The 15,359-nt window shown below is 46.5% G+C and overlaps 1 protein-coding gene across 4 annotated transcripts in view; it reads left to right on the top strand.

Annotated features, from left to right (window-relative positions):
- nipal3 (NIPA like domain containing 3) overlaps positions 1-9,662 on the top strand; it is a 288,597-nt gene extending 278,935 nt beyond the window's left edge. For all 4 annotated transcript variants that reach the window (XM_068011074.1, XM_068011071.1, XM_068011073.1 and 1 more), the window contains one exon: positions 8,896-9,662. In XM_068011074.1, the coding sequence (XP_067867175.1) occupies positions 8,896-9,074 (179 nt within the window). In that variant the 3' untranslated portion in view covers positions 9,075-9,662. The remainder of the gene's footprint in view (positions 1-8,895) is intronic.
- Positions 9,663-15,359: the final 5,697 nt, after the last annotated feature.

The following is a 15,359-nucleotide window of genomic DNA, read 5'->3' as shown; positions in this document are numbered from 1 at the left end:
GCTGCCAGCACCTGTCAGCTGTAAATATGAAAAGGAGTGTTAGTGAGCATTACAGAAAGTTCTAAGCTTGGAACTTCCAATTCAACTGTGAAACTGGAAGTGTGTTTTTTTTTTAAGAATTCTTCTGGTCAGAAAGGAGAAGCCAATGGGAAATGTATCATCCCTGAAATTGCCAGTCATGGACCTCAAAATGTTTTACCACAGACACTAATGTCGTGTACAGATATGTTGCCGACCCCATCTGGGATGCATCCCATTCCGGGTGACTTTTCCACTTCAGCACTGTCAACTTTTTAAGTACCTCTTTATCCTGTTCAATCTCTGTACTACCGCCACCTTTACTGCTACATTAGCAGTATCCTTTTCTTTAATGAAGATAGGACAAAGAACAGTACAGCACAGGAACAGGCCATTCGGCCCTCCAAGCCTGTGCCAATCATGATGCCTGTCTAAACTAAAACCTTCTGCACTTCTGGGGACCGTATCCCTCTATTCCCATCCTATTCATGTATTTGTCAAGAGGCCTCTTAAACGTCGCTCTCACCTGCTTCCACCACCGCCCCCAGCAGCAAGTTCCGGACACTCACCACCCTCTGTGTAAAGAATTTACCTCGCACATCCCCTCTAAACTTTGCCCCTTGCACCTTAAACCTATGTCCCCTAGTAACTGACTCTTCCACCCTGGGAAAAAGCTTCTGACTATCCACTCTGTCCATGCCACTCACAACTTTGTAAACCTCTATCTTTTCGCCCCTCCACCTCCGTCGTTCCAGTGAAAACAATCAGAGTTTATCCAACCTCTCCTCATAGCTAATGCCCTCCAGACCAGGCAACATCCTGGTAAACCTCTTCTGTACCCTCTCCAAAGCCTCCACGTCCTTCTGGTAGTGTGGCGACCAGAATTGCACGCAATATTCCAACTGTGGCCGAACTAAGGTTCTGTCCAGCTGCAGCATGACTTGCCAATTTTTATGCTCTATACCCCGACCGATGAAGGCAAGCATGCCTTATGCCTTCTTGACTACCTTATCCACCTACGTTGCCACTTTCAGTGACCTGTGGACCTGTACGTTCAGATCTCTCTGCCTGTCAATACTCCTAAGGGTTCTGCCATTTACTGTATACTTCCCACCTGTATTTGATCTTCTAAAATGCATTACCTCACATTTAGAACATAGAACAGTACAGCACAGTACAGGCCCTTCGGCCCACGATGTAGTGCTGACTCTTTAACCTACTCTAAGATCAAACTACCTACATACCCTTCATTCTACTATCATCCATGTACCTATCCAAGAGTCGCTTAAATGTTCCTCATGTATCTGCTTCTACTACCACCGCTGGCAGTGCATTCAACGCACCCAGCACTCTCTGTGTAAAGAACCTACCTCTGACATCTCCCCTAAACCTTCCTCCAATCACCTTAAAATTATGCCCCCTGGTGATAGCCCTTTCCGCCCTGGGAAAAAGTCTCTGGCTATCCACTCTATATATGCCTCTCATCATCTTGTACACCTCTATCAAGTCACCTCTCATCCTTCTTTTCTCCAATGAGAAAAGCCCTAGCTCCCTCAACCTTTCTTCATAAGACATGCCCTCCAGTCCAGGCAGCATCTTGGTAAATCTCCTCTGCACCCTCTCTAAAGCTTCCACATCCTTCCTATAATGAGGCGACCAGAACTGAACACAATATTCCAAGTGTGGTCTAACCAGGGCTTTATAGAGCTGCAGCATAACCTCGCGGCTCTTAAACTCAATCCCCCTGTTAATGAAAGCCAACACCCCATACGCCTTCTTAACAACCCTATCAACTTGGGTGGCAACTTTGAGGGATCTATGGACGTGGACCCCAAGATCCCTCTGTTCCTCCACACTGCCAAGAATCCTGTCTTTAAGTCTGTATTCTGCATTCAAATTCGACCTTCCAAAATGAATCACTTCACACTTTTCCAGGTTGAACTCCATCTGCCACTTCTCAGCCCAGCTCTGCATCCTGTCAATGTCCCATTGCAACCTACAACAGCCCTCCACACTATCCACAACTCCAGCAACCTTTGTGTCATCGGCAAACTTACTAACCCAGCCTTCCACTTCCTCATCCAAGTCATTTATAAAAATCACAAAGAGCAGAGGTCCCAGAACAGATCCCTGTGGAACACTACTGGTCACCGAGCTCCAAGCTGAATACTTTCCATTTACTACCACCCTCAGTCTTCTGTGGGCCAGCCAATTCTGTATCCAGACAGCCAACATTCCCTGTATCCCATGCCTCCTTACTTTCTGAATGAGCCTACCATGGGGAACCTTATCAAATGCCTTGCTAAAATCCATATACACCACATCCACTGCTCCTCCTTCATCAATGTGTTTTGTCACATCCTCAAAGAATTCAGTAAGGCTTGTGAGGCATGACCTGCCCCGCACAAAGCCATGCTGACTATCTCTAATCAAACTATGCTTTTCCAAATAATCATAAATCCTGTCTCTCAGAATCCTCTCCAATAATTTGCCCACCACTGACGTAAGACTGACTGGTCTGTAATTCCCAGGGTTATCCCTATTCCCTTTCTTGAACAAGGGAATAACATTTGCCACCCTCCAATCATCTGGTACTACTCCAGTGGACAGTGAGGACGAAAAGATCATCGCCAAAGGCGCGGCAATCTCTTCCCTCGCTTCCCGTAATATCCTTGGGTATATCCCGTCTGGCCCCGGGGACTTATCTATCCTCATGTCTTTCAAAATTTCCAGCACATCCTCCTTCTTAACATCAACCTGTTCGAGCATATCAGCCTGTTTCATGCTGTCCTCACAAATGACAAGGTCCCTCTCACTAGTGAATACTGAAGCAAAGTATTCATTTAGGACCTCCCCTACCTCCTCCGACTCCAGGCACAAGTTCCCTCCACTATCCCTGATCGGCCCTACCCTCACTCTGGCGATCCTCTTGTTCCTCACATAAGTGTAGAACGCCTTGGAATTTTCCTTAATCCTACCCGCCAAGACTTTTTCATGTCCCCTTCTAGCTCTCCTAAGTCCATTCTTCAGTTCCTTCCTGGCTACCTTGTAACCCTCTAGAGCCCTGTCTGATCCTTGCTTCCTCAACCTTGAGTAAGCTTCCTTCTTACTCTTGACTAGCTGTTCCACATCTCTTGTCATCCAAGGTTCCTTCACCCTACCATCCCTTCCCTGCCTCATTGGGACAAACCTATCCAGCAGTCGCAGCAAGTGCTCCCTAAACAACCTCCACATTTCTGTCGTGCATTTCCCTGAGAACATCTGTTCCCAATTTAAGCTCCCCAGTTCCTGCCTAATAGCATTATAATTCCCCCTCCCCCAATTAAATATTTTCCCATCCCGTCTGCTCCTATCCCTCTCCATGACTATGGTAAAGGTCAGGGAGTTGTGATCACTATCACCGAAATGCTCTCCCACCGAGAGATCTGCCACCTGGCCTGGTTCGTTGCCAAGCACCAAGTCCAACATAGCCTCCCCTCTCGTCGGCCTATCTACATATTGAGTCAGGAAACCTTCCTGGACACACCTGTCAAAAACTGCTCCATCCAAACTATTTGCACTAAGGAGGTTCCAATCAATATTCGGGAAGTTGAAGTCACCCATGACAACAACCCTGTTACTTCTGCACCTTTCCAAAATCTGCCTCCCAATCTGTTCCTCCTTGTCTCTGTTGCTATTGGGGGGTGTATAGAAAACTCCCAATAAAGTGACCACCTTTCCTGTTTCTGACTTCCACCCATACTGACTCAGTATACAAACCCTCCTCGACGACCTCCCTTTCTGCAGCTGTGATACTATCCCTGATTAGCAATGCCACTCCCCCACCTCTTTTACCTCCCTCCCTATTCCTTTTGAAACATCTAAACCCCGGAACATCCAACATCCATTCCTGCCCCTGTGATATCCAAGTCTCCGTAATGGCCACAACATCATAGCTCCAAGTACTGATCCATGCTCTAAGTTCATCACCCTTATTCCTGACACTTCTTGCGTTAAAATAGACACACTTCAACCCATCATACTGGCTGCAACTTTGCCCTGTCAACTGTCTAACCTTCCTCGCAGACTCTCTGCACTCTGTATCTGCCTGTTCAACAGCTACCCCATCCACTGATCCGTAGCTCCGGTTCCCATCCCCCTGCCAAACTAGTTTTCACCCTCCCGAAGAGCTCTAGCAAACCTCCCGCCCAGGATATTGGTGCCCCTCCAGTTCTTGTTGTACAGGTCCCACCTTCCCCAGAAGGGATCCCAATGATCCACATATCTGAAGCCCTCCCTCCTGCACCAGCTCTGTAGCCACATTTGTCCGGATTAAACTCCATCTGCCATTTCTCCGCCCAAGTCTCCAACCGATCTATATCCTGCTGTATCCTCTGACAATCCTCATCACTATCCGCAACTCCACCAACCTTTGTGTCGTCCGCAAACTAACTAATCAGACCAGTTACATTTTCCTCCAAATCATTTATCTATACTACAAACAGCAAAGGTCCCAGCACTGATCCCTGCGGAACACCACTAGTCACAGCCCTCCATTCAGAAAAGCACCCTTCCACTGCTACCCTCTGTCTTCTATGACCAAGCCAGTTCTGTATCCATCTTGCCAGCTCACCTCTGATCCCGTGTGACTTCACCTTTTGTACCAGTCTGCTATGAGGGACCTTGTCAAAGTCTTTACTGAAGTCCATATAGACAACATCTACTGCCCTTCCTTCATCAATCATCTTCGTCACTTCCTCAAAAAACTCAATCAAGTTAGTGAGACATGACCTCCCCTTCACTAAACCATGCTGCCTCTCGCTACTAAGTCCATTTGTTTCCAAATGGGAGTAAATCCTGTCCCGAAGAATCCTCTCTAATAATTTCCCTACCACTGATGTAAGGCTCACTGGCCGATAATTTCCTGGATTATCCTTGCTACCCTTCTTAAACAAAGGAACAACATTGGCTGTTCTCCAGTCCTCTGGGACTTCACCTGTAGCCAATGAACCCAGCAATTTCTTCCCTTGCCTTCCTCGGTATTCTCGGTTAGATCCCATCAGGCCCTGGGGACTTATCTACCTTAATGCTTTGCAAGACGCCCGACACCTCCTTTTTGATTACGACATGACCAAGACTAGCTACACTCCCTTCCCTAGACTCATCATCCACCAAGTCCTTCTCTTTGGTGAATACTGATGCAAAGTACTCATTTAGCACCTCGCCCATTTCCTCTGGCTACACACACAGATTCCCTGCTCTGTCCTTGAGTGGACCAACCCTTTCCCTGGTTACCCTCTTGCTCTTTATATACGTATAAAAAGCCTTGGGATTCTCCTTAATCCTGTTTGACAGTGATTTTTCATGACCCCTCTTAGCCCTCCTGACTCCTTGCTTAAGTTCCTTCCTACTTTCTTTATATTCCTCAAGGGCTTCGTCTGTTCCCAGCCTTCTAGCCCTTACGAATGCTTCCTTTTTCTTTTTGGCTAGGCTCACAATCTCCCTCGTTCCTGAAAATTGCCAAACTTATCCTTCTTCCTCACAGGAACATGCCGGTCCTGGATTCATTCAACTGACGTTTGAAAGACTCCCACATGCCAGATGTTGATTTACCCTCAAACAGCCGCCCCCAATCTAAATTCTCCAGTTCCTGCCTAATATTGTTATAATTAGCCTTCCCCCAATTTAGCACCTTCACCCGAGGACTACGCTTATCCTTATCCACAAGTACCTTAAAACTTACGGAATTATGGTCACTGTTCCCGAAATGCACCCCTACTGAGACTTCGATCACTTGGCCAGTTTCATTCCCCAATACCAAGTCCAGTACGGCCCCTTCCCTAGTTGGACTATCTACATATTGTTTCAAGAAGCTCTCCTGGATGCTCCTTACAAATTCTGCCTCATCCAAGCCCCTAGCACTAAGTGAGTCCCAGTCAATATAGGGGAAGTTAAAATCACCCTCCACTACAACCCTGTTACCTTTACATCTTTCCAAAATCTGTCTGCATATCTGCTCCTCTACCTCCCACTGTCTGTTGGGAGGCCTGTAGTAAACCCCCAACATCGTGACTGCACCCTTCCTATTCCTGAGCTCCACCCATATTGCCTCGCTGCATGACCCCTCCGAGGTGTCCTGCCTCAGTACAGCTGTGATATTCTCCTTAACCAGTAATGCAACTCCCCCACCCCTTTTACATCCCCCTCTATCCCACCTGAAGCTTCTAAATCCCAGAACATTTGGCTGCCAATCCTGTCCTTCCCTCAACCAAGTCTCTGTAATAGCAACAACATCATAGTTCCAAGTACTAATCCAAGCTCTAAGTTCATCTGCCTGACCTGTTATACTTCTTGCATTGAAACAAATGCACTTCAGACCACCAGCAACATCTCCCTGTCTGCTCTTCCTCTTAGTCTTACTGGCCTTATTTACTCGTTCCCCCTCAGTTATTTCACTTGCTGTCCTACTGCTCTGGTTCCCACCCCCCTGCCACACTAGTATAAACCCTCCTGAGTGACACTAGCAAACCTCGCAGCCAGGATATATGTGCCCCTCCAGTTTAGATGCAACCCGTCCTTCTTGTAAAGGTCCCACCTGTCTGTGAAGAGATCGCAATGATCCAGATATCTGAAACCCTCCCTCCTGCACCAGCTGTTCAACCACATGTTTAGCTGCACTATCTTCCTATTTCTAGCCTCACTGGCACATGGCACAGGGAGTAATCCCGAGATTACAACCCTAGAGGTCCTGTCTTTTAACTTTCTACCTAACTCCCTAAACTCCCCCTGCAGGACCTTGTCACTCTTCCTGCCTATGTCGTTGGTACCGATGTGTACCACAACCTCTGGCTGTTCACCCTCCCTCTTCAGAATGCCCCCTGTCTGTTCAGAGACATCCTTGACCCTGGCACCAGGGAGGCATCATGCCATCCTGGAGTCTCTTTCACGTCCACAGAAGCGCCTATCTGTGTCCCTGACTATCGAGTCCCCTATAACTATTGCTCTTCTGCGCTTTGTCCGTCCCTGCTGAACAACAGTGCCACCGTGGTGCCACTGCTCTGGCTGCTGCTGTTGTTTTCCCCTGATAGGCCATTCCCCCCAACAGTATCCAGAACGGTATACTTGTTAGAGAGGGGGATAGCCACAGGGGATTCCTGCACTGACTGCCTGCCCCTTCTAGCGGTCACCCATCTATCTGCCTGCACCTTGGGTGTAACCACTTCTCTAAAACTCCTGTCTATGATGCTTTCTGCCACCTGCATGCTCCTAAGTGCATCCAATTGCTGCTCCAACCGATCCATGTGGTCTGTGAGGAGCTGCAACTGGGTACACTTCCTGCAGATGTGGTCGTCCGGAACGCTGGAAACATCACAGATCTCCCACATCTCACAGGTGAAGCACTTTACCCCTCTAACTGACATTTCTAGCACTAAATAATAAATTAATTTAAAATAAATAAATACTTATTAAATCCTTACTAAATTATGTTGCAATTAACTATCTGGTCCCAAGTGCTAGATTTCTACTATAAATATAAAATGCTAACTAAATACAGTAATCTCCTCCCTCTGGTTTAGTTTCTCTACTTATTAATTAATTAGTTAATTAGGGTTTTAATCAATTTTTATCAATGTTTTATTTTCAATTTCAGTACAAATTCCCTACCAATCAGGTCACAGCTTTCCTGTGACGTCACTTTTTCAGTTTTTTAATTCGTTTTTCTTTCAGTTTTTTTTAACCAGAGGTATGGTTTTAATACTTACCGGTCCGGAACTCCGCCCTCCGAGTCTTCTCCCTGGATGTAGGCCGCGAATCCCCGAGATAAGTTTTTTATCTTACTAGTCCGGAACTCCGCCCTCCGAGTCTTCTCCCTGGATGTAGGCCGCGAATCCCCGAGATAAGTTTTTTATCTTACTAGTCCGGAACTCCGACCTCCGAGTCTTCTCCCTTGATGCCAAGTACTTATTTTGTACCTCATCCATGCCCTGTACCTTCACAAGAAGATTTCCTTTTCAGCCTCTAAATAACCCTGCCCTTCCTTTGACTACCTTTTACTACTTAGATATTTGTAAAATACGCTTTTAGATTACCTGCTTACTTTTCCCATTCATTCTCTTTGCCTCTGTAATTCCGCTTTTAGTTCTCCTGTGCTTTCTGTATTCTGCTTGATTCTCTAGTCTGACCTTTTTCATAAGCTTTCTATTTCGGTTTCATTTTAATCCGAATTTCTTTAATTATCCAGGGAATTCTAGCTTTGGATGCCCTTCCTTTCCCTCTCATAGGAATGTGTCTAGTGTGTACCCAAACTATCTTCTTCTTGAAGGCCTCCTATTGCTCATTTACTATTTTCTCTGATAATAGAGTCATAGAGTCGTACAGCATAGAAACAGGCCCTTCGGCCCACCGCGTCCATGCCGACCATAATGCCTATCTATATTAATCCCACCTGCCTGCATTAATTCCATATCCCTCTATGCCTTACTCATTCAAGTACCTGTCCAGATGCCTCTTAAATGTTGCTACTGTTCCTGCCTCCACCACCTCCTCAGGCAGCTCATTCCAGATACCCACTATTCTTTGTGTGATAATCTTCATTTCCAATCAATTTGTGTGTCAGGTGGCTCGGTTGGTTGCATTCTTGCCTCTGAGTCTGAAGATTGTGGGTTCAAGTCACTCCCGTACTTGAGCACAAAAATCTAGGTTGACATTCCACTGCAGTACTGAGGGCATGCTGCGCTGTTGGAGCTGGGTGTCTCTGTCGTATGCTGCTGCTCACACTCTGGGGGTCTCTGCCCTGCGCCCCTCACATCCCCCATCCAATCCCAGCTCTCTGCCACCCTGGGTTTCTCCACTCTTTGCTGAGCACTGATGGTGATCTGAGGCTTGTCTTTTTTCCAGGACTCGGGGGCATGTTTGATAAGAAGAGCCCAGTGCAGCCAGAGTTGAGTGGTTCCTTCTCCTATGGCACCCTGGAGAACAGTGCCAATCCCGTCGATAATCAGCAGCTGCAGGCCCTGCCTGAGGCACAGCAGGAATGGAACTCCCCTCATTCAGTCATCGAGTCAAAGCTGGACTGAGCTCCAAGCCAGACAGGAGCAGGTCAAAACTGGCCCACTCGGGTCATAGGTGTCTCGGCTCCCAATGGAAATTCTCTGCATTTCTCTTCTTGGACACTGTACCCTATGATTGATTGGGCAGCATCAAAGGCTGAGTGAACCAGTACCATCACTCAAGCTCCTGCTCTGGTGCTCCTGGGCCTGTTGGAGCAACAGAAAAATGTACATGAAATATATGCAGAACAATGGAGATACGCCACATGGGTAGGGCCTGCCCCCATCCAATGCATTGGGTTACCTGATCTACTCCTGGTGGTCACTTGCTCAATTGGTTACCTGGTTTACACCTGGTTCTCACTTGGTTACTTGGTTTACCGCCAAGCTCCTGACTTCAACCAGTAGCTTCAGGCTCCGGCACGTGGTGCAATCATTATTGAAAATGGGAAGCTTCGGTTTATTTAATGACATGTATTTGCTGTGTGAAAGAACGGAGCCTCCGGTAGGTGGGGTGGGGGTTGTTTGGATGTTTTTGTTTTAGTTCTATTTATAGGGACCCCTGTTTATTTCTTCCTGCGTTCGATACTGATAAATGATGAAGTCTGGTCTGAAGTACCTGTGTGGTCTGGTCGGGGGCTAGAATTGACCTATGTGAACACTGACTGCCCTGGGCTTCCAGCTAATCCCATTCTGAGCTAGCAACAGACTCTACATGCAGGCAGGTGTGGGTGGGGGTGGGAGAGGCTTTAGGGCACAGTGGTGGGAGGGGGAGACCCAGTGGTGGGAAAGGAAGAGGAGGGGGAAACAGTGTGATGGGGGCAAGAGGAGGGGGAGACAATGGTGGGGGAGCAAGAGGAGTGTAGAAGAGGGGTGGTGAATGGTGTGGGAGAAGGTAGGGCATGCAGTGAGGAGAGAGGATTGGGGGGGAGACTGAGCGGTTGGGGGGAGATGGGGGAGATGGGATGGGGGTTACTGAGGGGATGGGGGGGGGACTGGGGGGATGAGAGGAGACTGGCGGGACGGGGGAAGACTGGGGCTGAGGGATTAGGGGGATGACTGAGAGGGATGGGGGAGAGACTCAGCGGATTTGAGGGAGGCTGGGGGGGATGGAGGGAAGGCTATGGGCTGGGCGTCGAGGGGAAGGGAGACTGAGGGGCAGACTGAGGGGCGGGAGGGAGGGGGGAAGGGAGTGAGGGGCAGGAGAGAGGGGAGACGTAAGAGAGGGGGCAGGGGATTGAGTGAGGGAGGTGGTGGGGGAGGGGAGTGAGGGAAGGGGTGGAGTGATGAGGCTCAGGGTAGAGGGGGAGTGGTGAAGGGGGAGGCAAATACCGAGTGGCAGGGGTTGACTGAGTGGTACTGGGGGTGGGGGGGGTGGTGAGGGGGGAACTGAGTGGCAGGAACTGGGCTACTAAGTGGCATGGGGAGGGGGAAACTGAACAGTGTGGGTGGGGGAGCGTGGAGTGGGGGGGGGGGGGGGAGACTGAGCAAGTGTCTGGTTGGATTGTGAGCTTTTAAGTAGATTTCGGAAGAGTTGTGGGGCGAACAGCCAAAACGTCCATCACTTGCTGGTTTTGAAGCAACAAGGTGTTACTGAGTGATGATTCAATGAGTCTGAGTATTTGAGGAGTCAGTCTGGATAAGTGACTTCCTTCTTCAATACCGAGTTGCTTATCGCTATGTCATCTGCATAATGCCCACTGAAGACTGGATATTTCTAAATGCAGAGTGGATAAGCTGACAGTGTGCGAGCGCTCAGAGATTCCCCACCGTCCTGGGGAAAATTGATGTCCAGAGAGATTTGGGTGTTCAGGTCCACTGTTCCCTGAAGGTGGCAACGCAGGTAAATAGAGTGGTCAAGATTAGATTAGAGATACAGCACTGAAACAGGCCCTTCGGCCCACCGAGTCTGTGCCGAACATCAACCACCCATTTATACTAATCCTACACTAATCCCATATTCCTACCAAACATCCCCACCTGTCCCTATATTTCCCTACCACCTACCTATACTAGTGACAATTTATAATGGCCAATTTACCTATCAACCTGCAAGTCTTTTGGCTTGTGGGAGGAAACCGGAGCACCCGGAGAAAACCCACGCAGACACAAGAAGACCCAAGAAGGCATACGGCATGCTTTCCTTCATCGGACGGGGTATTGAGTACAAGAGTTGGCAGGTCATGTTACAGTTGTGTAGGACTTTGGTTCGGCCACATTTGGAATACTGCGTGCAGTTCTGGTTCACCAGGATGTTGCCTGGTATGGAGGGCGCTAGCTATGAAGAGAGGTTGAGTAGATTAGGATTATTTTCATTAGAAAGACGGAGGTTGAGGGGGGACCTGATTGAGGTGTACAAAATCATGAGAGGTATAGACAGGTTGGATGGCAAGAGGCTTTTTCCCAGAGTGGGGGATTCAATTACTAGAGGACACGAGTGCAAAGTGAAAGGGGAAAAGTTTAGGGGGGATATGCGTGGAAAGTTCTTTACGCAGAGGGTGGTGGGTGCCTGGAACGCGTTGCCAGCGGAGGTGGTAGACGCGGGCACGATGGCGTCTTTTAAGATGTATCTAGACAGATACATGAATGGGCAGGAAGAAAAGAGATACAGACCCTTAGAAAATAGGCGACATGTTGAGAAAGAGGATCTGGATCGGCGCAGGCTTGGAGGGCCGAAGGGCCTGTCCCTGTGCTGTAATTTTCTTTGTTCTTTCTTTGTTCTTTGTCTCTCCCTGCAGACTTAGAATCATAGAATGGTTACGGCACTCGAGGAGGCCACTGGTCCCATCGAGCCCGTGTCAGTGCCACTCCCCTGCACATTTTCCCCTCAGATAATTATCCAATTCTATTTTGAAAACCACGATTGAATCTGCCTCCACCACACTCTCAGGCCGTGCATTCCAAATCCTAAGCACCCGCTGTGTGAAAAAAAGTTTTTTTTCATGCTGCCTCTTACTTTTGCCAAACACCTTTAAATCCGTGTATTTTATCTCTTGACCCTACTGCCAATGAGAACTCTGTTTAGACTCCTCATCATTTTAAACATAAGAAATAGGAGCAGGAGTAGGCCATGCGGCCCCTTGAGTCTGCTGCGCCATTCAATAAGATCATGGCTGATCTGACTATGGCCTGAACTCCATTTTCCTGCTGGACCCTCATAACCCTTGACTCCCTTGTAGATCAAAAATATGTTTATCTCAGCCTTGAACATATTCAATGATCCAGCCTCCACTGCTCTCTGGGAAAGGAAATTCCAAAGATTTAAGATCCTCCTCATCTCTGTCTTAAATGGGACACCCCTAATTCTGAAACTGTTCCCCCTAGTTCCAGATTCCCTCATGAGGGGAAACATCCTTTCAGCATCTACCCTGTCAAGCCCCCTCAGAATCTTATATGTTTCAATAAGATCTTCTCTCATTCTCCTAATCAATGAGTATAGGCCCAACCTACTCAGCCTTTCCTCATAAGATAACACCATCCTAGAAATCAGCCTAGTGAACCTTCTCTGAACTGCTTCCAATGCAAGTATATCCCTCCTTAAGCAAGGGACCAAAACTGTACACAGTACCCTAGGTGCAGTCCCTCCAATGCCCTGTACAGCTGCAGCAAGACTTCCCTTCTTTTATACTCCATCCCTCTTGCAGTAAATGCCAACATTCCATTTGCCTTCCTAATTAATTGCTGTACCTGCATGATAATTTTTTGTGATTCATCTACGAGGACGCCTGAACCCTCTGTACCGCAGCATTCTGTAGTCTCTCTCTCTATTTAAATAAAATAAGAAGTAAATAATAGTGGGGAGGTGGTAGTATAGTGGTAATGTCATTGGCCTTGTAATCCAGAGACCCAGGCTAATACTCACAGGTTCCAATCACACCATGGCAGCTAGTGGGGAGGTGGTGGCATAGTGGTAGTGTTACTGGACTAGCAATCCAGAGGCTCTGACTAATGCTTTGGGGACAGGTTCAAATCCCTCCATGGTAGCTGGTGCAATTTAAATTCAATTAATAAATGATTTCAATAGTGGCCTGTTAGCTCAGTTGTTCAGAGTGTGGTGTTAATAATACCAAGGTTGTGGGTTTAATCCTTGTATGGGCCATTCTGCTGCTTAGGTGTGGTGCTAAATTCTATTAGCAGAATAAGAGGTGACTTGATTGAAGAATATAAGATTCTGAGGGGTCTTGACTGGGTGGATGTGGAAAGGATGTTTCTTCTTGTGAGAGAATCTAGAACTAGGGGTCACTGTTTTCTTGTACATTTAAGGCTGGGATAGATAGATTTTTGGTCTCGCAGGGAACCAAGGAACACGGGCAGCGGACAGGAAAGTGGAATTGAAGCCCAAGATCAGCCATGATCGTATTGAATGGCGGAGCAGGCTCGATGGGCCAAATGGTCTACTCCTGCTCCTACTTCTTGTGTTCTTGTATTCTGCTTTTCTGTTCTTCTCAGCAAAGTAGACAACCTTACATTTTCCCACATTATACTCCAACTTCCAAGTTTTTGCCCACTCACTTAACCTATCTCTTTGGATACACTTTGTGTCCTCAAAACTTGCTTTCCTACTTACCTTTGTATTGCAGCTCCCCATGTATCCCAACGCTTCCTGTTAGTTAGCCAATCTTCTACCTGTGCTCATATATTATCCACAGTACTCTTGTGGAGTAACCTTTTATATGACTTTGGAAATCCAAAATATACCTCATCTACTGGTTCCCTTTTATCCACATCGTTAAAGAACTTAATAAGTTTGTCAAACACAATTTCCCTTTCATAAAACCATTATGACTCTGCTGATTGCATTATAATTTTCTAAATGTCCTGCTAATACTTCTTCAATAATGGATTCCAGCATTTTTACAATGACATATGTTAGGCATACTGTATTATAGTTTAGAAACAAGAAATGTTGGAATCACTCAGCAGGTCTGGCAGCATCTGTGGAAAGAGAAGCAGAGTTAACGTTTCGGGTTAGTGACTCTTCTGTTTATAGTTTCCTGCTTTCTGTCTCCTTCCTTTCTCGAATAGGGAATGTTTGTGGATTTCCAATCTGCTGAGAACTTTCCAGAATCTAGGCAACTTTGGAAGATTATAACCAATGCATCCACTATCTCTGCAGCAACTTTTAAGACTCTAGGATGCAGGCCATCAGGTCCAGAGAGCTTATCAGTCTTTATTCCCATTAGTTTTCCAAGTACTTTTTCTCTAGTGATCATTATTGTTTTAAGTCCCCCCCCCCCTCCCCCACTTTTGCCTCTTGATTTTCTACTATTCTTGGCATGCTTTTTGTGTCTTCAACAGTGAAGACAGATACAAAATACTTGTTCAAAGTCTGCCATTTCCTTGTTTCCCATTATAAATCCCCCCAGTCTCATCCTCTAAGGGATCAATGATTACTTTAGCTACTCTTTTTTTTATATATTTGTAGAAACTTTTACTGTCTGTTTTTATATTTCTTGCTAATTTACTCTAATTCATCTCATAGTTTCTTAGCCATCCTTTGCTGGTTTCTGAAATGTTCCCAATCTTCTGACCACCACTAATCTTTGCAGCATTATATGCCTTTTCTTTCAATGTGATACTGTCTTTAACTTCCTTACTTAGCCACAGATGATGCATTCTTCTCATAGGAGTCCTTCTTTCCTAATGGAATAGATCTTTTTTGAGAATTATGAAATATCTCCTTAAATGTCTGCTGTTGCTTCTCTACTGTCTTTTAACCTATTTTCCCAGATCACTTTAGCCAACTCTGTCTTTATACCCATGTAATTGCCTTTACTTAAGTTTAAGATACTAGTTTAGTTTAGTTTAGTTTAGAGATACAGCACTGAAACAGGCCCTTCGGCCCACCGAGTCTGTGCCGACCATCAACCACCCATTTTATACTAATCCTACACTAATTCCACAATTACTACCATATCCCCACCTGTCCCTATACTAGTTTCAGACCCAGATTTTTCACCCTGAAACTGAGTGTGAAATTCACTCATGTTATGATCACTCTTGCCTATAGGATCATTTACTTTGAGGTAATTAATTAATCTTGCCTGAATACACATTATCAGGTCTAAAAAACCTGCTCTCTGGTTGGTTCCAGATTGTATTGTTCTAAGAAACTGTCCTGAATACACTTTATGAACTCATCCTCCAGACTAGCTTTGCTAAATTCTTTTGTCCAATATAAAACAGGTCGGCGCAACATCGAGGGCCGAAGGGCCTGTACTGCGCTGTAATGTTCTAATTCTAATTCTAAAAATAAAAGTGCCCACGATTATTGCAGTACCTTTCCTACAAGCCCCATTATTTCTTGATTTG

This window comes from Heterodontus francisci, chromosome 31, assembly GCF_036365525.1.
Source record: "Heterodontus francisci isolate sHetFra1 chromosome 31, sHetFra1.hap1, whole genome shotgun sequence".
Classification (NCBI taxonomy): domain Eukaryota; kingdom Metazoa; phylum Chordata; class Chondrichthyes; order Heterodontiformes; family Heterodontidae; genus Heterodontus; species Heterodontus francisci.
The sequence above is the reverse complement of the archived record's forward strand: the minus strand, read 5'-3'. Positions and strand labels throughout refer to the sequence as shown.